Source organism: Oncorhynchus gorbuscha, linkage group LG16, assembly GCF_021184085.1.
Source record: "Oncorhynchus gorbuscha isolate QuinsamMale2020 ecotype Even-year linkage group LG16, OgorEven_v1.0, whole genome shotgun sequence".
NCBI lineage: Eukaryota > Metazoa > Chordata > Actinopteri > Salmoniformes > Salmonidae > Oncorhynchus > Oncorhynchus gorbuscha.
In genome coordinates, this window is record NC_060188.1 from 93,762,676 (window position 1) to 93,783,750 (window position 21,075).

The 21,075-nt window shown below is 43.8% G+C and overlaps 1 protein-coding gene across 2 annotated transcripts in view; it reads left to right on the forward strand.

Moving 5' to 3' along the window:
• wdr91 (WD repeat domain 91) overlaps positions 1 to 21,075 on the forward strand; it is a 42,868-nt gene that overhangs the window by 15,107 nt on the left and 6,686 nt on the right. For both annotated transcript variants that reach the window (XM_046305228.1, XM_046305230.1), the window contains 7 exons: positions 1,558 to 1,769; positions 4,260 to 4,410; positions 5,762 to 5,856; positions 8,682 to 8,853; positions 9,776 to 9,884; positions 10,683 to 10,795; positions 18,015 to 18,212. In XM_046305228.1, coding sequence (XP_046161184.1) covers positions 1,558 to 1,769; positions 4,260 to 4,410; positions 5,762 to 5,856; positions 8,682 to 8,853; positions 9,776 to 9,884; positions 10,683 to 10,795; positions 18,015 to 18,212 — 1,050 coding nt within the window. The remainder of the gene's footprint in view (positions 1 to 1,557; positions 1,770 to 4,259; positions 4,411 to 5,761; positions 5,857 to 8,681; positions 8,854 to 9,775; positions 9,885 to 10,682; positions 10,796 to 18,014; positions 18,213 to 21,075) is intronic.

Sequence of the window (21,075 nt, forward strand, 5' to 3'; positions counted from 1 at the left end):
TCTCTTCAGTGGCTGTGCGAAGTTGCTGGATATTGGCGGGAACTGGAACACGCTGTCATACATGTCGATCCAGAGCATCCCAAACATGTTCAATGTCTGGTGAGCATGCAGGCCATAGAAGAACATGTTCAATGGGTGACATGTCTGGTGAGCATGCAGGCCATAGAAGAACTGGGAAGGAAATGTTCAGCTTCCAGGAATTGTGTACCGATCCTTCCGACATGGGGTTGTGCATTATCATGCTGAAACACGAGTTGATGAATGGCACAACAATGGGGCCCTCTGTTCACAACGTTGACATCAGCAAACCACTCGCCCAAACGACGCCATACACGCAGTCTGCGGTTGTGAGGCCGGTTGGACGTACTGCCAAATTCTCTAAAATGACGTTGAAGGTGACTTATGGTAGAGAAATGAACATTGCATTCTCTGGCAACAGCTTTGGTGCACATTCCTATTGTGATGTCATTATGGGGTATAGTGATGTCATTATGGGGTATAGTGATGTTATTATGGGGTATTGTGATGTCATTATGGGGTATAGTGATGTCATTATGGGGTATTGTGATGTCATTATGGGGTATTGTGATGTCATTATGGGGTATTGTGATGTCATTATGGGGTATTGTGTGTAGATTGACGAGGGGGGGAAACTATTTAATACATTTTAGAATGAGGCTGTGCTTTCCAAATGCACTGTAGCAAAACAACTGATCTAAAAAAAGAAAACTGATTTCCCCGAACAAAAAATACCTCTACCCCGTACAAGTGTTGTACATGTACCATAACCCACATAAGAATTCACACGAGACACGCTGTAACCTGCACGTAGTCTACATAGGCTACTTGATGACCAGTGGACCTGCAGTCTTAAGCTATTGTAACCTACGATCACAGCTTTCAGCTGCCGACTGGCAGACATTTTACATATTATATAGACATTCAAATCCTCCTGTTGCAGGATTATTTTCCCCCTGTGACGAAATGGATCAAATTAAGATCCCACGTCTGTATATGGGGTCTGAAGTGAAGTATAAGAAGTAGGGAAGTATGGGAAGTTGGGAAGTATGGGAGGTAGGGAAGTATGGGAGGTAGGGAAGTATGGGAGGTAGGGAAGTATGGGAGGTAGGGAAGTATGGGAGGTAGGGAAGTATGGGAGGTAGGGAAGTATGGAAAGTTGGGAAGTTGGGAAGTAGGAAAGAAGGGAATTAGGGAAGTAAGGGAAGTAGGGAAGTAAGGGAAGTAGGGAAGTATAGGAAGTAGGGAAGTAGTGAAATATGGGAAGTAGTGAAGTAGTGAAGTATGTGAAGTATGTGAATTAGGGAAGTATGGAAGTATGGGAAGTAGGGAAGTATGGGAAGTATGGAAGTATGGGAAGTATGGAAGTATGGGAAGTAGGGAAGTAGGGAAGTATGGGAAGTAGGGAAGTATGGGAAGTATGGAAGTATGGGAAGTATGGAAGTATGGGAAGTAGGGAAGTATGGGAAGTAGGGAAGTATGGGAGGGATTCCTGGCTGTATTATCAGGAAGCTAAATCCGTCTCGTCTCTTCTTTCAGGTGCCTGAGAAGAGAGGGGAGAGTGGGGACCCAGAGCCTCAACTCGAGGGGGGGACCACCAGCAGTGACCCGATAGACCCTCCTCCCCCCAGCCAGACACAGGTCAGCGGGGAGGGCCAGAGGGGTACAGGGGTGCTGGGGGTGGAACATCCCTTTATCAAGCTCAGTCAGGAAGAGTACGGAGAGCATCACTCCTCGATCATGTACTGCAGGTAGGACATCACCGCGACAACACACCTGTTACAGTCAGCGTCTAGTGGAGTGGAACTCCTGATGAACATTATTGATCTACTACAGGAGCTCTTAAGTAATCAGACATATTGATCATTGGGATATACTGAGTAATCAGACATATTGATCACCGGGATATACTGAGTAATCAGACATATTGATCACTGGGATATACTGAGTAATCAGACATATTGATCACCGGGATATACTGAGTAATCAGACATATTGATCACTGGGATATACTGAGTAATCAGACATATTGATCACTGGGATATACTGAGTAATCAGACATATTGATCACTGGGATATACTGAGTAATCAGACATATTGATCACTGGGATATACTGAGTAATCAGACATATTGATCACCGGGATATACTGAGTAATCAGACATATTGATCACTGGGATATACTGAGTAATCAGACATATTGATCACTGGGATATACTGAGTAATCAGACATATTGATCACTGGGATATACTGAGTACACTTTCCAGTGTTCGATATCTGTTCTCCTTACTGAGCCAAACAGAGCTGTACTGCCCTGGTTACACATCCACCATAGTAACAGAGCTGTACTGTCCTGGTTACACATCCACCATAGTAACAGAGCTGTACTGCCCTGGTTACACATCCACCATAGTAACAGAGCTGTACTGCCCTGGTTACACATCCACCATAGTAACAGAGCTGTACTGCCCTGGTTACACATCCACCATAGTAACAGAGCTGTACTGCCCTGGTTACACATCCACCATAGTAACAGAGCTGTACTGCCCTGGTTACATATCCACCATAGTAACAGAGCTGTACTGCCCTGGTTACACATCCACCATAGTAACAGAGCTGTACTGCCCTGGTTACACATCCACCATAGTAACAGAGCTGTACTGTCCTGGTTACACATCCACCATAGTAACAGAGCTGTACTGCCCTGGTTACACATCCACCATAGTAACAGAGCTGTACTGCCCTGGTTACAGCTGTATCCACCATAGTAACAGAGCTGTACTGCCCTGGTTACACATCCACCATAGTAACAGAGCTGTACTGCCCTGGTTACACATCCACCATAGTAACAGAGCTGTACTGCCCTGGTTACACATCCACCATAGTAACAGAGCTGTACTGCCCTGGTTACACATCCACCATAGTAACAGAGCTGTACTGCCCTGGTTACACATCCACCATAGTAACAGAGCTGTACTGCCCTGGTTACATATCCACCATAGTAACAGAGCTGTACTGCCCTGGTTACATATCCACCATAGTAACAGAGCTGTACTGCCCTGGTTACACATCCACCATAGTAACAGAGCTGTACTGCCCTGGTTACACATCCACCATAGTAACAGAGCTGTACTGCCCTGGTTACACATCCACCATAGTAACAGAGCTGTACTGCCCTGGTTACACATCCACCATAGTAACAGAGCTGTACTGCCCTGGTTACACATCCACCATAGTAACAGAGCTGTACTGCCCTGGTTACATATCCACCATAGTAACAGAGCTGTACTGTCCTGGTTACACATCCACCATAGTAACAGAGCTGTACTGCCCTGGTTACACATCCACCATAGTAACAGAGCTGTACATCCACCATAGTAACCCTGGTTACACATATCCACCATAGTAACAGAGCTGTCTGTACTGCCCTGGTTACATATCCACCATAGTAACAGAGCTGTACTGCCCTGGTTACACATCCACCATAGTAACAGAGCTGTACTGCCCTGGTTACACATTCACCATAGTAACAGAGCTGTACTGCCCTGGTTACACATCCACCATAGTAACAGAGCTGTCTGTACTGCCCTGGTTACATATCCACCATAGTAACAGAGCTGTACTGCCCTGGTTACACATCCACCATAGTAACAGAGCTGTACTGCCCTGGTTACACATCCACCATAGTAACAGAGCTGTACTGCCCTGGTTACACATCCACCATAGTAACAGAGCTGTACTGCCCTGGCCATGGAACCATGCTGGAAAGGACAATGTGAAAATAAAATGTCAGAGTTGGAAGTGGTGTTGGAGGGCCAGTAGGAGACCCTCTTTCCTCTCGTTTAAAAAAAAAATATATATATCCCAATGCCCCAGGGCAGTGATTGGGGACATTGCCCTGTGTAAGGGTGTCTTTCGGATGGGCCATTAAACGGGTGTCCTGACTCTCTGAGGTCTTTAAAGATCCCATGGCACTTATCGTAAGAGTAGGGGTGTTAACCCCGGTGTCCTGGCTAAATTCTAAATCTGGCCCTCAAACCACCACGATCACCTAATCATCCCCAGCTTACAATTGGCTCATTCTTCCTTGTAACTACTCCCTAGGTCTTTGTAGTAAATGAGAATGTGTTCTCGGTCAAATAAGAGACATAACACGGTACGGTTCAATGTTTTTGAAAAGGGTGTTAATGAGGTCCAGTTCCGTTGTGTACGTTCACTGTGTCTCCTGTCTCCGGTCCCAGGGTGGACTGCTCAGGGAGGAGGGTAGCCAGTTTGGACGTGGACGGGGTCATCAAGGTGTGGTCCTTCAACCCCATCATGCAGACCAAGGCCACCATCATGTCCAAGTCCCCTCTGCTGTCCCTGGAGTGGGCCACCAAGCCCGACAGACTGGTATGACCTCTGACCTCAACCTCAATCAAAAAAAAAAAAAAAATGTGTTTTTTTTTAGGGGGCAAGGCCATTTGGCCTTCAAGAGGTAGCCAATCATCTTTCCAGGGCACCAAGGGGCCTCTGCTAGGGCACCAAGTGTATCTGCTAGTAGGACACCAAGGCCTTCTGCTAGGACACCAAGGCCTTCTGCTAGGGCACCTCTATGTCAACTCTATAACACCTCTATGTCACCTCTATAACTTCTCTGCTAGGGTACCTATGCACTAGGACACCAAGGCCTTCTGCTAGGGCACCTCTATGACAACTCTATAACACCTCTATGTCACCTCTATAACACCTCTGTCACCTATACAATACCTCTATAACACCTCTAACACCTCTATGTCACCTCTATAACACCTCTATGTCACCTCTATGTCACCTCTATAACACCTCTATGTCACCTATACAATACCTCTATAACACCTCTAACACCTCTATAACACCTCTATGTCACCTATACAATACCTCTGTAACACTTCTATGTCACCTCTATAACACCTCTATGTCACCTCTATAACACCTCTATATCACCTCTATGTCACCTATACAATACCTCTATAACACCTCTATAACACGGTAACGGTAGCAGAAGGTGAACGTTGAACTGTTGTTGTAAACATATCCAGCTGACGCTGCGTACCGTTTTGCGCAACGACCATGTCGGTGTGATCGAAGCGTAAGGACCCGTGCTTTGGGATGTACCACGATGTGTCTGTCTTCACTAGTAGCCGACTTAAGGACCCGATCATGTGACAGGCATTGGCTAATAAGAATTGAGATATTTGAGAGAGTCATGTGAGTGGGAGGTTCGGAGCATGGCGATTGGCAGCCGGAAGAAAGGAATTGTTATAATTATGTTCAACCCAAGGGTACAACTGCCACTTTGGCCACAAGGCACAAATATTTTTAGGGGGCATTACGGCCACACAAGGGGGCTCTGACATCTGAACTTAACACAGCTTCTCTAACCCTGTGCTCTCTCTGGAGTGGGACACCAAGCCTGACAGACGAGTATGACCTCTGACCTCAAACCAGCACATCAGGGCTATGTTCATTAGGGTACATCCTAAACAAACATTTCTTATTGGACAAGTCCCAGTTGTCCCTTCCTGTTTCAGTCTGTTTTACTTCTCATTGGGTGTCTGACGAACACAATCCGACCAGGTCTATGTTTACATGAGGTAGTAATGGCATCCTCAGTCCTCAGCACCCTGTTCTCTGACTGTTTGCAGGGTGAGGTGGGAAAGTGGAACCCTCTCCCTCCCCATCAGTAATACGGTCTTTGGCCTTGCGTCCCTTTTCTTTATAGCTGTTGCTGGGCAGTGGTGTGGGTACGGTGAGGCTATACGACACTAATGCTAAGAAGAACCTGTATGAGATGACCATAGACGAGACTCATTCACGGTAAGCTAAGTGTCTCTTATCCAGAGTGATTTGACCCAGCAGCCCTGGTTGGAATAATGGATATCTGTAGCAGAAGTCTCCATGTCTCATCAGAGGGTGGATTCCAGACACAGATTAAGCCTAGTCCTGGGCAACAACAACAGCAATTCTATGGAGATTCTCCATCTTAATCTGTCTGGTAAACCAGCCTGAATAGATTTAATAATGGAAGGCATTACTGTACTGATTGATCTGTCTGGTGTCTCCTGAAGAGGTTTAATAATGGAATGCATTACTGTACTGACTGATCTGTCTGGTGTCTCCTGTCCTGTTCCTGAAGAGGTTTAATAATGGAAGGCATTACTGTACTGACTGATCTGTCTGGTGTCTCCTGAAGAGGTTTAATAATGGAAGGTATTAATGTACTGACTGGTCTGTCTGGTGTCTCCTGAAGAGGTTTAATAATGGAAGGCATTACTGTACTGACTGATCTGTCTGGTGTCTCCTGAAGAGGTTTAATAATGGAAGGTATTATTACTGGTCTGTCTGTACTGACTGATCTGGTCTGAAGAGGTTTAATAATGGAAGGCATTACTGTACTGACTGATCTGTCTGGTGTCTCCTGAAGAGGTTTAATAATGGAAGGCATTACGTGTACATTATCCTGGTCTGTCTGGTGTCTCCTGAAGAGGTTTAATAATGGAAGGCATTACTGAAGATCTGTCTGGTGTCCTGAAGAGGTTTAATAATGGAAGGCATTACTGTACTGACTGGTCTGTCTGGTGTCTCCTGTCCTGTCCCAGAAGAGGTTTAATAATGGAAGGCATTACTGTACTGACTGATCTGTCTGGTGTCTCCTGGAGAGGTTTAATAATGGAAGGCATTACTGTACTGACTGATCTGTCTGGTGTCTCCTGTCCTGTTCCTGAAGAGGTTTAATAATGGAAGGCATTACTGTACTGACTGATCTGTCTGGTGTCTCCTGAAGAGGTTTAATAATGGAAGGTATTACTGTACTGACTGGTCTGTCTGGTGTCTCCTGAAGAGGTTTAATAATGGAAGGCATTACTGTCCTGTTCTCCTGAAGAGGTTTAATAATGGAAGGTATTACTGTACTGACTGGTCTGTCTGGTGTCTCCTGAAGAGGTTTAATAATGGAAGGCATTACTGTACTGACTGATCTGTCTGGTGTCTCCTGAAGAGGTTTAATAATGGAAGGCATTACTGTACTGACTGATCTGTCTGGTGTTTCCTGAAGAGGTTTAATAATGGAAGGCATTACTGTACTGACTGGTCTGTCTGGTGTCTCCTGTCCTGTCCCTGAAGAGGTTTAATAATGGAAGGCATTACTGTACTGACTGATCTGTCTGGTGTCTCCTGAAGAGGTTTAATAATGGAAGGCATTACTGTACTGACTGGTCTGTCTGGTGTCTCCTGTCCTGTTCCTGAAGAGGTGTAATAATGGAAGGCATTACTGTACTGACTGATCTGTCTGGTGTCTCCTGGAGAGGTTTAATAATGGAAGGCATTACTGTACTGACTGGTCTGTCTGGTGTCTCCTGGAGAGGTTTAATTATGGAAGGCATTACTGTACTGACTGATCTGTCTGGTGTCTCCTGAAGAGGTTTAATAATGGAAGGCATTACTGTACTGACTGGTCTGTCTGGTGTCTCCTGTCCTGTTCCTGAAGAGGTGTAATAATGGAAGGCATTACTGTACTGACTGATCTGTCTGGTGTCTCCTGGAGAGGTTTAATAATGGAAGGCATTACTGTACTGACTGATCTGTCTGGTGTCTCCTGAAGAGGTTTAATTATGGAAGGCATTACTGTACTGACTGGTCTGTCTGGTGTCTCCTGTCCTGTCCCTGAAGAGGTTTAATAATGGAAGGCATTACTGTACTGACTGGTCTGTCTGGTGTCTCCTGTCCTGTTCCCGAAGAGGTTTAATAATGGAAGGTATTACTGTACTGACTGGTCTGTCTGGTGTCTCCTGTCCTGTTCCCGAAGAGGTTTAATAATGGAAGGCATTACTGTACTGACTGATCTGTCTGGTGTCTCCTGGAGAGGTTTAATTATGGAAGGTATTACTGTACTGACTAATCTGTCTGGTGTCTCCTGGAGAGGTTTAATAATGGAAGGCATTACTGTACTGACTGGTCTGTCTGGTGTCTCCTGGAGAGGTTTAATAATTGAAGGCATTACTGTACTGACTGGTCTGTCTGGTGTCTCCTGGAGAGGTTTAATTATGGAAGGCATTACTGTACTGACTAATCTGTCTGGTGTCTCCTGTCCTGTTCCCGAAGATGTTTAATAATGGAAGGCATTACTGTACTGACTGATCTGTCTGGTGTCTCCTGAAGAGGTTTAATAATGGAAGGCATTACTGTACTGACTAATCTGTCTGGTGTCTCCTGAAGAGGTTTAATAATGGAAGGCATTACTGTACTGACTGATCTGTCTGGTGTCTCCTGGAGAGGTTTAATAATGGAAGGCATTACTGTACTGACTGGTCTGTCTGGTGTCTCCTGGAGAGGTTTAATTATGGAAGGCATTACTGTACTGACTAATCTGTCTGGTGTCTCCTGTCCTGTTCCCGAAGATGTTTAATAATGGAAGGCATTACTGTACTGACTGATCTGTCTGGTGTCTCCTGAAGAGGTTTAATAATGGAAGGCATTACTGTACTGACTAATCTGTCTGGTGTCTCCTGAAGAGGTTTAATAATGGAAGGCATTACTGTACTGACTGATCTGTCTGGTGTCTCCTGGAGAGGTTTAATAATGGAAGGCATTACTGTACTGACTAATCTGTCTGGTGTCTCCTGTCCCTGCGTGGGGTTGTGTAGGATCCTGTCCCTGGCCTGCAGCCCCAGCGGGACATCCTTTGTGTGTTCTGCAGCAGCACACGCTGGGCCTGGGCGCTCTGGGAGTGTGACAGAGACAGTACCACGGCTCCCCAATCACCTCTCTGTCTCTGGACAGCTGCTGCTCTGGGACACCAAGACCGTCAAACAGCAGGTACTGCTGTAGGAAACACGTCACCCAAACACGTGTACTATGTCACCCAAACACGTGTACTATGTCACTCAAACATGTGTACTATGTCACTCAAAACACGTGTACTATGTCACCCACCACGTGTACTATGTCACCCACCACGTGTACTATGTCACTCAAAACACGTGTACTATGCCACCCAAACACGTGTACTATGTCACCCAAACACGTGTACTATGTCACCCACCACGTGTACTATGTCACCCAAACACGTGTACTATGTCACCCACCATGTGTACTATGTCACTCAAACACGTGTACTATGCCACCCAAACACGTGTACTATGTCACCCAAACACGTGTACTATGTCACCCAAACACGTGTACTATGTCACCCACCATGTGTACTATGTCACTCAAACACGTGTACTATGCCACCCAAACACGTGTACTATGTCACCCAAACACGTGTACTATGTCACCCACCACGTGTACTATGTCACCCAAACACGTGTACTATGTCACCCACCACGTGTACTATGTCACTCAAAACACGTGTACTATGTCACCCAAACACGTGTACTATGTCACTCAAAACACGTGTACTATGTCACTCAAAACACGTGTACTATGTCACTCAAACACGTGTACAATGATGGTATTTTTCTCATTCTCCAGTGTTGCTTGCAGTATTAGTTGAAGGGGGCAACTTGGTATTTTTCTGAGATCAGGAACTTTATTTTGCTAAAACATTGTCGAAAATATTATTAGATTATTCATATTATTTAATATTATTAAATATTAAATTATAGATACAATTTATAGATCTGTACTATATATTATCTAAATCTGTTACATGTATACTCTACCCGTCTGAAGTTAAAGCCCTGTAGCCTCGTTCCTGTCTTTCCCCTCACTCCATGTCCTATCCTATCGTCCTCAGCTTCAGTTCTCTCTGGAGCCTGGTCCAGTAGCCATCAACTGTACAGCCTTCAACCACAACGGAAACCTACTGGTTACTGGAGCTGCCGACGGAGTGATTAGACTGTTCGGTAAAGTCCAGTCATTCACTCTCCCCTCATTTTTGTTGATTTTTTTCTCTTCATGGAGATTTGATTTGAGGTGATAGTAGATAGATGTGGGATGAATAGTCTCTTCATAATGCGTTATAACGCTTGACATACTGCAGGCACTAATAACTAGATCTCGGAGTTGACATAGCTGACTGCAATGAGGTCTCTGAGTGAAGAGGAGGCTGTGAATATAGAATTACTAGAATGAAAAATGCCCCTCGTTGACTTCAATGGAGAGTGCTGATCTAATAATTATATTTCTATGCGTGTTAACATGTGCCTCTATTTTCTCTCTGTCCTTCAGACATGCATCGCTATGGCTGTGCTATGAGTGGTTATAACATGTTCTTCTCGCTCCTCTTCACAGACATGCAGCATTAAGACTGCGCTATGAGCTGTTATAATAAGTGCTTATCTCCCTATTCTCTCTAGACATGCAGCGTTATGACTGTGTTATGAGCTGTTATAACAAGTCTCTCTATTTTCCAGACATGCAGGGTTATGACTGTGCTATGAGCTGTTATAACAAGTCTCTCTATTTTCCAGACATGCAGCGTTATGACTGTGCTATGAGCTGTTATAACAAGTCTCTCTATTTTCCAGACATGCAGGGTTATGACTGTGCTATGAGCTGTTATAACAAGTCACTCTATTTTCCAGACATTCAGCATTAAGACTGCGCTATGAGCTGTTATAACATGTGTTTCTCTTTTTCCAGACATGCAGCGTTATGACTGTGCTATGAGCTGTTATAACATGTGTTTCTCTATTCTCCAGACATGCAGCGTTACGACTGCGCTATGAGCTGGAGGGCCCACGATGGGGAGGTGTACAGTGTTGAGTTCAGCTATGATGAGAATACAGTGTTCAGTATCGGAGAGGACGGCAAGGTAACTGAACTCAGGTCGTAAGACTGTAGTAACATGCTACCAACACAGTAGTAACGTGGTAGTAACATGCTACTAACACGGTAGTAACATGCTACTAACACAGTTATTTAAAAATATATATATTTTACTTTTATTTAATGAGACAAGTCAGTTAAGAACAAATTCTTATTTACAACGACGGCCTACACCGGCCAAACCCCAACGGCGCTGGGCCAATTGTGCACCGTCCTATGGGACTCCCGATCACAGGCAGTTGTGATACAACCTGAATTCGAACCAGGGTGTAACATGGTAGTGAGACAGTAGTAACATGGTAGTGAGACAGTAGTAACATGGTAGTGAGACAGTAGTAACATGGTAGTAACATGGTAGTGAGACATTAGTAACATGGTAGTAATATGGTAGTATACTGTAGTAAAATGGTAGTAATATGGTAGTATACTGTAGTAACATGGTAGTAGACCGTAGTAACATGGTAGTAGACCGTAGTAACATGGTAGTAATATGGTAGTAGACTGTAGTAACATGGTAGTAACATGGTAGTGAGACTGTAGTAACATGGTAGTGAGACAGTAGTAACATGGTAGTAGATTGTAGTAACATGGTAGTAATATGGTAGTATACTGTAGTAACATGGTAGTAATATGGTAGTAGATTGTAGTAACATGGTAGCAATATGGTAGTGAGACTGTAGTGACATGGTAGTGAGACAGTAGTAACATGGTAGTATACTGTAGTAACATGGTAGTATACTGTAGTAACATGGTAGTATACTGTAGTAACATGGTAGTATACTGTAGTAACATGGTAGTATACTGTAGTAATATGGTAGTATACTGTAGTAACATGGTAGTAACATGGTAGTAGATTGTAGTAACATGGTAGTAATATGGTAGTATACTGTAGTAACATGGTAGTAATATGGTAGTATACTGTAGTAACATGGTAGTAATATGGTAGTAACATGGTAGTAATATGGTAGTATACTGTAGTAACATGGTAGTACTATGGTAGTAGATTGTAGTAACATGGTAGTAATATGGTAGTATACTGTAGTAACATGGTAGTAATATGGTAGTAGATTGTAGTAACATGGTAGTAATATGGTAGTATACTGTAGTAACATGGTAGTAGATTGTAGTAACATGGTAGTAATATGGTAGTATACTGTAGTAACATGGTAGTGAGACAGTAGTAACATGGTAGTGAGACAGTAGTAACATGGTAGTATACTGTAGTAACATGGTAGTAGACTGTAGTAACATGGTAGTAACATGGTAGTGAGACAGTAGTAACATGGTAGTGAGACAGTAGTAACATGGTAGTAGACTGTAGTAACATGGTAGTAACATGGTAGTAACATGGTAGTAGACTGTAGTAACATGGTAGTCAGACAGTAGGACCATGGTAGTAGACAGTAGTAACATGGTAGTAACATGGTAGTAGACTGTGGTAACATGGTAGTAGACTGTAGTAACATGGTGGTAACACGGTAGTTGACAGTAGTAACATGGTAGTGAGACAGCAATAACATGGTAGTAACATGGTAGTGAGACTGTCGTAACATGGTAGTAACATGGTAGTGAGACTGTAGTAACATGGTAGTAGACTAGTAACATAGTGGCAACATGGTAGTAGACTGTAGTAACATGGTAGTAGGCTGTAGTAACATGGTAGTAGACTGTAGTAACATGGTAGTAGACTATAGTAACATGGTGGTAACATGGTAGTAGACTGTAGTAACATGGTAGTAGACTGTAGTAACATGGTAGTGAGACTGTAGTAACATGGTAGTAACATGGTAGAAGACTGTAGTAACATGGTAGTAACATGGTAGTTGACAGTAGTAACATGGTAGTGAGACAGCAGTCACATGGTAGTAACATGGTAGTGAGACTGTCGTAACATGGTAGTGAGACTGTAGTAACATGGTAGTAGACTAGTAACATAGTGGCAACATGGGAGTAGACTGTAGTAATATGGTAGTAGACTGTAGTAACATGGTAGTAGACTGTAGTAACATGGTAGTAGACTGTAGTAACATGGTAGTAGACTGTAGTAACATGGTAGTAGACTGTAGTAACATGGTAGTGAGACTGTAGTAACATGGTAGTAACATGGTAGTGAGACTATAGTAACATGGTGGTAACATGGTAGTAGACTGTAGTAACATGGTAGTAGACTGTAGTAACATGGTAGTAGACTGTAGTAACATGGTAGTGAGACTGTAGTAACATGGTAGTAACATGGTGGTGAGACTGTAGTAACATAGTAGTAACATGGTAGTAGACTGTAGTAACATGGTAGTGAGACTGTAGTAACATGGTAGTAACATGGTGGTGAGACTGTAGTAACATAGTAGTAACATGGTAGTGAGACTGTAGTAACATAGTAGTAACATGGTAGTGAGACTGTAGTAACATAGTAGTAACATGGTAGTGAGACAGTAGTAACATGGTAGTAGACTGTAGTAACATGGTAGTGAGACTAGTAACATGGTAGTAACATGGTAGTAGACTGTAGTAACATGGTAGTAGACTGTAGTAACATGGTAGTGAGACAGTAGTAACATGGTAGTGAAACTGTAGTAACATGGTAGTGAGACTGTAGTAACATGGTAGTAACATGGTGGTGAGACTGTAGTAACATAGTAGTAACATGGTAGTGAGACTGTAGTAACATAGTAGTAACATGTTAGTGAGACTGTAGTAACATGGTAGTGAGACTGTAGTAACATGGTAGTAACATGGTGGTGAGACTGTAGTAACATAGTAGTAACATGGTAGTGAGACTGTAGTAACATAGTAGTAACATGGTAGTGAGACTGTAGTAACATAGTAGTAACATGGTAGTGAGACTGTAGTAACATAGTAGTAACATGGTAGTGAGACTGTAGTAACATGGTAGTGAGACTGTAGTAACATGGTAGTGAGACTGTAGTAACATGGTAGTGAGACTGTAGTAACATGGTAGTGAGACTGTAGTAACATGGTAGTGAGACTGTAGTAACATAAGTCGCTCTGGATAAGAGCGTCTGCTAAATGACTTAAATGTAAATGTAAATGTAGTGAGACTGTAGTAACATAGTAGTAACATGGTAGTGAGACTGTAGTAACATGGTAGTAACATGGTGGTGAGACTGTAGTAACATAGTAGTAACATGGTAGTGAGACTGTAGTAACATAGTAGTAACATGGTAGTGAGACTGTAGTAACATAGTAGTAACATGGTAGTGAGACTGTAGTAACATGGTAGTAACATGGTAGTGAGACTGTAGTAACATGGTAGTAGACTGTAGTAACATGGGAGTGAGACTGTAGTAACATGGTAGTAACATGGTGGTGAGACTGTAGTAACATAGTAGTAACATGATAGTGAGACTGTAGTAACATGATAGTGAGACTGTAGTAACATAGTAGTAACATGGTAGTGAGACTGTAGTAACATGGTAGTGAGACTGTAGTAACATGGTAGTGAGACTGTAGTAACATGGTAGTGAGACTGTAGTAACATGGTAGTAGACTGTAGTAACATGGTAGTGAGACTGTAGTAACATGGTAGTGAGACTGTAGTAACATGGTAGTGAGACTGTAGTAACATGGTAGTGAGACTGTAGTAACATGGTAGTAGACTGTAGTAACATGGTAGTAACATGGTAGTGAGACTGTAGTAACATGGTAGTGGTACAATAGTAACATGGTAGTAGACTGTAGTAGCATGGTAGTAGACTGTAGTAGCATGGTAGTAGACTGTAGTAGCATGGTAGTAGACTGTAGTAGCATGGTAGTAGACTGTAGTAGCATGGTAGTAGACTGTAGTAGCATGGTAGTAGACTGTAGTAGCATGGTAGTAGACTGTAGTAACATAGTAGCAACATGGTAGTAACATGGTAGTGAGACAGCAGTAACATGGTAGTAACATGGTAGTGAGACTGTAGTAACATGGTAGTGAGACTGTAGTAACATGGTAGTAACATGGTAGTGAGACTGTAGTAACATGGTAGTGGTACAATAGTAACATGGTAGTAGACTGTAGTAGCATGGTAGTAGCATGGTAGTAGACTGTAGTAACATGGTAGTAGACTGTAGTAACATGGTAGTAGACTGTAGTAACATGGTAGTAGACTGTAGTAACATAGTAGCAACATGGTAGTGAGACTGTAGTAACATGGTAGTGAGACTGTAGTAACATGGTAGTGGGACAATAGTAACATGGTAGTAGACTGTAGTAGCATGGTAGTAGACTGTAGTAGCATGGTAGTAGACTGTAGTAACATGGTAGTAGACTGTAGTAACATGGTAGTAGACTGTTGTAACATGGTAGTGAGACAGTAGTAACATGGAAGTGAGACTGTAGTAACATGGTAGTGAGACTGTAGTAACATGGTAGTAATGTGGTAGTAGACTGTAGTAACATGGTATTAACATGGTATTGACATGGTGGTGAGACTGTAGTAACATGGTAGTAGACTGTAGTAACATGGTAGTGGTGCAATAGTAACATGGTAGTAACATGGTAGTGAGACTGTAGTAACATGGTAGTAGACTGTAGTAACATGGTAGTAGACTGTAGTAACATGGTAGTAACATGGTAGTAGACTGTAGTAACATGGTAGTAACATGGTAGTGAGACAGTAGTAACATGGTAGTAGACTGTAGTAACATGGTAGTAACATGGTCGTGAGACAGTAGTAACATGGTAGTAGACTGTAGTAACATGGTAGTGAGACTGTAGTAACATGGTAGTGAGACTGTAGTAACATGGTAGTGAGACTGTAGTAACATGGTAGTGAGACTGTAGTAACATGGTAGTGAGACTAGTAACATGGTAGTGGTGCAATAGTAACATGGTAGTAGACTGTAGTAACATGGTAGTGAGACTGGAGTAACATGGTAGTAACATGGTAGTGAGACTGTAGTAACATGTTAGTAGACTGTAGTAACATGTTAGTAGACTGTAGTAACATGGTAGTTGACTGTAGTAACATGGTAGTTGACTGTAGTAACATGGTAGTAGACTGTAGTAACATGGTAGTAGACTGTAGTAACATGGTAGTACCATGGTAGTGAGACTGTAGTAACATGGTAGTGAGACAGTAGTAACATGGTAGTGAGACAGTAGTAACATGGTAGTAAACTGTAGTAACATGGTAGTAGACTAGTAACATGGTATTTTTTTATTTTACCTTTATTTAACCAGGCAAGTCAGTTAAGAACAAATTCTTATTTTCAATGACGGCCTAGGAACAGTGGGTTAACTGCCCGTTCAGGGGCAGAACGACAGATTTGTACCTCGTCAGCTCTGGGATTTGAACTTGCAACCTTCCGGTTACTAGTCCAACGCTCTAACCACTAGGCTACCCTGTGGTGGTATTAATATGGTAGTAGACTGTAGTAACATGGTAGTAACATGTTAGTAGACTGTAGTAACATGGTAGTGAGACAGTAGTAACATGGTAGTAGACTGTAGTAACATGGTAGTAGACTGTAGTAACATGGTAGTGGACTGTAGTAACATGGTAGTAGACTGTAGTAACATGGTAGTAGACTGTAGTAACATGGTAGTAGACTGTAGTAACATGGTAGTAGACTGTAGTAACATGGTAGTAACATGGTAGTAGACTGTAGTAACATGGTAGTAACATGGTAGTAGCCTATAGTAACATGGTAGTAGCCTATAGTAACATGGTGGTAACATGGTAGTAATATGGTAGTAGCCTGTAGTAACATGGTAGTAGCCTATAGTAACATGGTGGTAACATGGTAGTAACATGGTAGTAGACTGTAGTAACATGGTAGTAACCTGGTATTGTCACACTAGTAATAAAGTCGTAACGTAATAGTGGTACAACTGAAATGTGTCTCCCGCATTTAACCCATAACCCCCTGCTCTGTATCAGTAACATAGTAGTCAGGTGGAAACCCATAACCCCCTGCTCTGTATCAGTAACACAGTAGTCAGGTGGTAACCCATAACCCCCTGCTCTGTATCAGTAACATAGTAGTCGGGTGGTAACCCATAACCCCCTGCTCTGTATCAGTAACATAGTAGTCGGGTGGTAACCCATAACCCCCTGCTCTGTATCAGTAACATAGTAGTCAGGTGGTAACCCATAACCCCCTGCTCTGTATCAGTAACATAGTAGTCAGGTGGTAACCCATAACCCCCTGCTCTGTATCAGTAACATAGTAGTCAGGTGGTAACCCATAACCCCCTGCTCTGTATCAGTAACACAGTAGTCAGGTGGTAACCCATAACCCCCGCTCTGTATCAGTAACATAGTAGTCAGGTGGTAACCCATAACCCCCTGCTCTGTATCAGTAACACAGTAGTCAGGTGGTAATCCCTGTAATTACGTCTGTCTTTAACCCATAACCCCCTGCTCTGTATCAGTAACATAGTAGTCAGGTGGTAATCCCTGTAATTACGTCTGTCTTTAACCCATAACCCCCTGCTCTGTATCAGTAACATAGTAGTCAGGTGGTAACCCATAACCCCCTGCTCTGTATCAGTAACATAGTAGTCAGGTGGTAACCCATAACCCCCTGCTCTGTATCAGTAACATAGTAGTCAGGTGGTAACCCATAACCCCCTGCTCTGTATCAGTAACATAGTAGTCAGGTGGTAACCCATAACCCCCTGCTCTGTATCAGTAACATAGTAGTCAGGTGGTAACCCATAACCCCCTGCTCTGTATCAGTAACATAGTAGTCAGGTGGTAATCCCTGTAATTACGTCTGTCTTTAACCCATAACCCCCTGCTCTGTATCAGTAACATAGTAGTCAGGTGGTAACCCATAACCCCCTGCTCTGTATCAGTAACATAGTAGTCAGGTGGTAACCCATAACCCCCTGCTCTGTATCAGTAACATAGTAGTCAGGTGGTAACCCATAACCCCCTGCTCTGTATCAGTAACACAGTAGTCAGGTGGTAATCCCTGTAATTACGTCTGTATTTAACCCATAACCCCCTGCTCTGTATCAGTAACACAGTAGTCAGGTGGTAACCCATAACCCCCTGCTCTGTATCAGTAACACAGTAGTCAGGTGGTAACCCATAACCCCCTGCTCTGTATCAGTAACACAGTAGTCAGGTGGTAACCCATAACCCCCTGCTCTGTATCAGTAACACAGTAGTCAGGTGGTAACCCATAACCCCCTGCTCTGTATCAGTAACACAGTAGTCAGGTGGTAATCCCTGTAATTACATCTGTTCCAGTTTATCCAGTGGAACATCCACCGATGTGGAGTGAAGCAGTCGGAGGACTCCCTGCCCCAGGATGCCACGGGACCATTCGTCCTGTCCGGCTACAGTGGGTACAAGCAGGTCCAGGTGCCACGCGGACGGCTGTTCGCCTTCGACTCCGAGGGACAACATGTCCTCACTTGCTCCAACAACGGAGGGCTCATCTACAGGGTAAGACCGTTTTCCTAGTTTTAATGTGTCCCAAATGGAACCCTGTTCCCTATATAGTGCACTACTTTTGACCAGAGTCCTATGGAACCCTATTCCCTATATAGTGCACTACTTTTGACCAGAGTCCTATGGAACCCTATTCCCTATATAGTGCACTACTTTTGACCAGAGTCCTATGGAACCCTATTCCCTATATAGTGCACTACTTTTGACCAGAGTCCTATGGAACCCTATTCCCTATATAGTGCACTACTTTAGACCAGAGCCCTATGGAACCCTATTCCCTATATAGTGCACTACTTTTGACCAGAGTCCTATGGAACCCTATTCCCTATATAGTGCACTACTTTTGACCAGAGTTCTATGGAACCCTATTCCCTATATAGTGCACTACTTTTGACCAGAGTCCTATGGAACCCTATTCCCTATATAGTGCACTACTTTTGACCAGGGCCCATAGGTGTAGTAGCGTACTATGTAAGGAATAGGGTGTCATTTAGGACATGTTTAATTAAACCTAAGGTAAGGCTGTTTTAGAGCAGTGGCTCTCAAACCTCCCCAGATGTTTCACAATGTTTTGTTGTAGCCCTGAACTTTACTCATGTTAAAGCCTCAGTGCTAACAGTGGACTTCCTGCTTGGGCAAACCGCCTCAGTGCTAACAGTGGACTTCCTGCTTGGGCAAACCGCCTCAGTGCTAACAGTGGACTTCCTGCTTGGGCAAACCGCCTCAGTGCTAACAGTGGACTTCCTGCTTGGGCAAACCGCCTCAGTGCTAACAGTGGACTTCCTGCTTGGGCAAACCGCCTCAGTGCTAACAGTGGACTTCCTGCTTGGGCAAACCGCCTCAGTGCTAACAGTGGACTTCCTGCTTGGGCAAACCGCCTCAGTGCTAACAGTGGACTTCCTGCTTGGGCAAACCGCCTCAGTGCTAACAGTGGACTTCCTGCTTGGGCAAACCGCCTCAGTGCTAACAGTGGACTTCCTGCTTGGGCAAACCGCCTCAGTGCTAACAGTGGACTTCCTGCTTGGGCAAACCGCCTCAGTGCTAACAGTGGACTTCCTGCTTGGGCAAACCGCCTCAGTGCTAACAGTGGACTTCCTGCTTGGGCAAACCGCCTCAGTGCTAACAGTGGACTTCCTGCTTGGGCAAACCGCCTCAGTGCTAACAGTGGACTTCCTGCTTGGGCAAACCGCCTCAGTGCTAACAGTGGACTTCCTGCTTGGGCAAACCGCCTCAGTGCTAACAGTGGACTTCCTGCTTGGGCAAACCGCCTCAGTGCTAACAGTGGACTTCCTGCTTGGGCAAACCGCCTCAGTGCTAACAGTGGACTTCCTGCTTGGGCAAACCGCCTCAGTGCTAACAGTGGACTTCCTGCTTGGGCAAACCGCCTCAGTGCTAACAGTGGACTTCCTGCTTGGGCAAACCGCCTCAGTGCTAACAGTGGACTTCCTGCTTGGGCAAACCGCCTCAGTGCTAACAGTGGACTTCCTGCTTGGGCAAACCGCCTCAGTGCTAACAGTGGACTTCCTGCTTGGGCAAACCGCCTCAGTGCTAACAGTGGACTTCCTGCTTGGGCAAACCGCCTCAGTGCTAACAGTGTAAGTCAGGTTCGTAGGCACATGATTACTGCACACAATAGCTGTGGGATCAGCAGAGGCATTCAGTGCAGTTAGAGGGACATGCATTAGGTTTCTTACATTGTGTCTTCCTGGGATAATGTACATTTGCTGAAGCATTATGACAACTCCGTGATCCAATGGTGGGGATTATCTGAGCTGGGCTTGGGTCATTAGGAAGTCATTGTCTCAACTCAGCCTTATAATGCTGTGAAAGGATCTAGGAACCCAGATGATTTGGGTTGATTCCATCCTCATAACGCTGTGAAAGGATCTAGGAACCCAGATGATTTGGGTTGATTCCATCCTCCTCATAACGCTGTGAAAGGATCTAGGAACCCAGATGATTTGGGTTGATTCCATCCTCCTCATAACGCTGTGAAAGGATCTAGGAACCCAGATGATTTGGGTTGATTCCATCCTCCTCATAACGCTGTGAAAGGATCTAGGAACCCAGATGATTTGGGTTGATTCCATCCTCATAACGCTGTGAAAGGATCTAGGAACCCAGATGATTTGGGTTGATTCCATCCTCCTCATAACGCTGTGAAAGGATCCAGGAACCCAGATGATTTGGTTTGATTCCATCCTCCTTATAAAACACGTTTTGTTTCCAGAAGGTATCATAATGGTCACTAAACGTTACACCCACAGAACTGTAATAGTCTGGTTGTCTGTTATGGAGGGATAACAGTCTGCTGAACCGTTCAATGCCACGATTTAGGGAGGACAGAGGGACAGATATTATGGGGTGTTTGTTGGTGTCAAGCAAAGACCCAATCAGTTGTTTAAAGTCCATCTTCAGCTGTTCTGTGCTTCCCTTCATAATGTCATTGAATCACACATGAACTATGATCGACTACATTTCCTGATGCAGGTTTATATAATGTCTGGGAGCAGCTTATTGATGTCCTGATGCAGGTTATTGATGTCCTGATGTAGGTTTATAATGTCTGGGAGCAGCTTATTGATGTCCTGATGCAGGTTTATAATGTCTGGGAGCAGCTTATTGATGTCCTGATGCAGGTTTATAATGTCTGGGAGCAGCTTATTGATGTCCTGATGCAGGTTATTGATGTCCTGATGCAGGTTATTGATGTCCTGATGTAGGTTTATAATGTCTGGGAGCAGCTTATTGATGTCCTGGTGCAGGTTTATAATGTCTGGGAGCAGCTTATTGATGTCCTGATGCAGGTTTATAATGTCTGGGAGCAGCTTATTGATGTCCTGGTGCAGGTTTATAA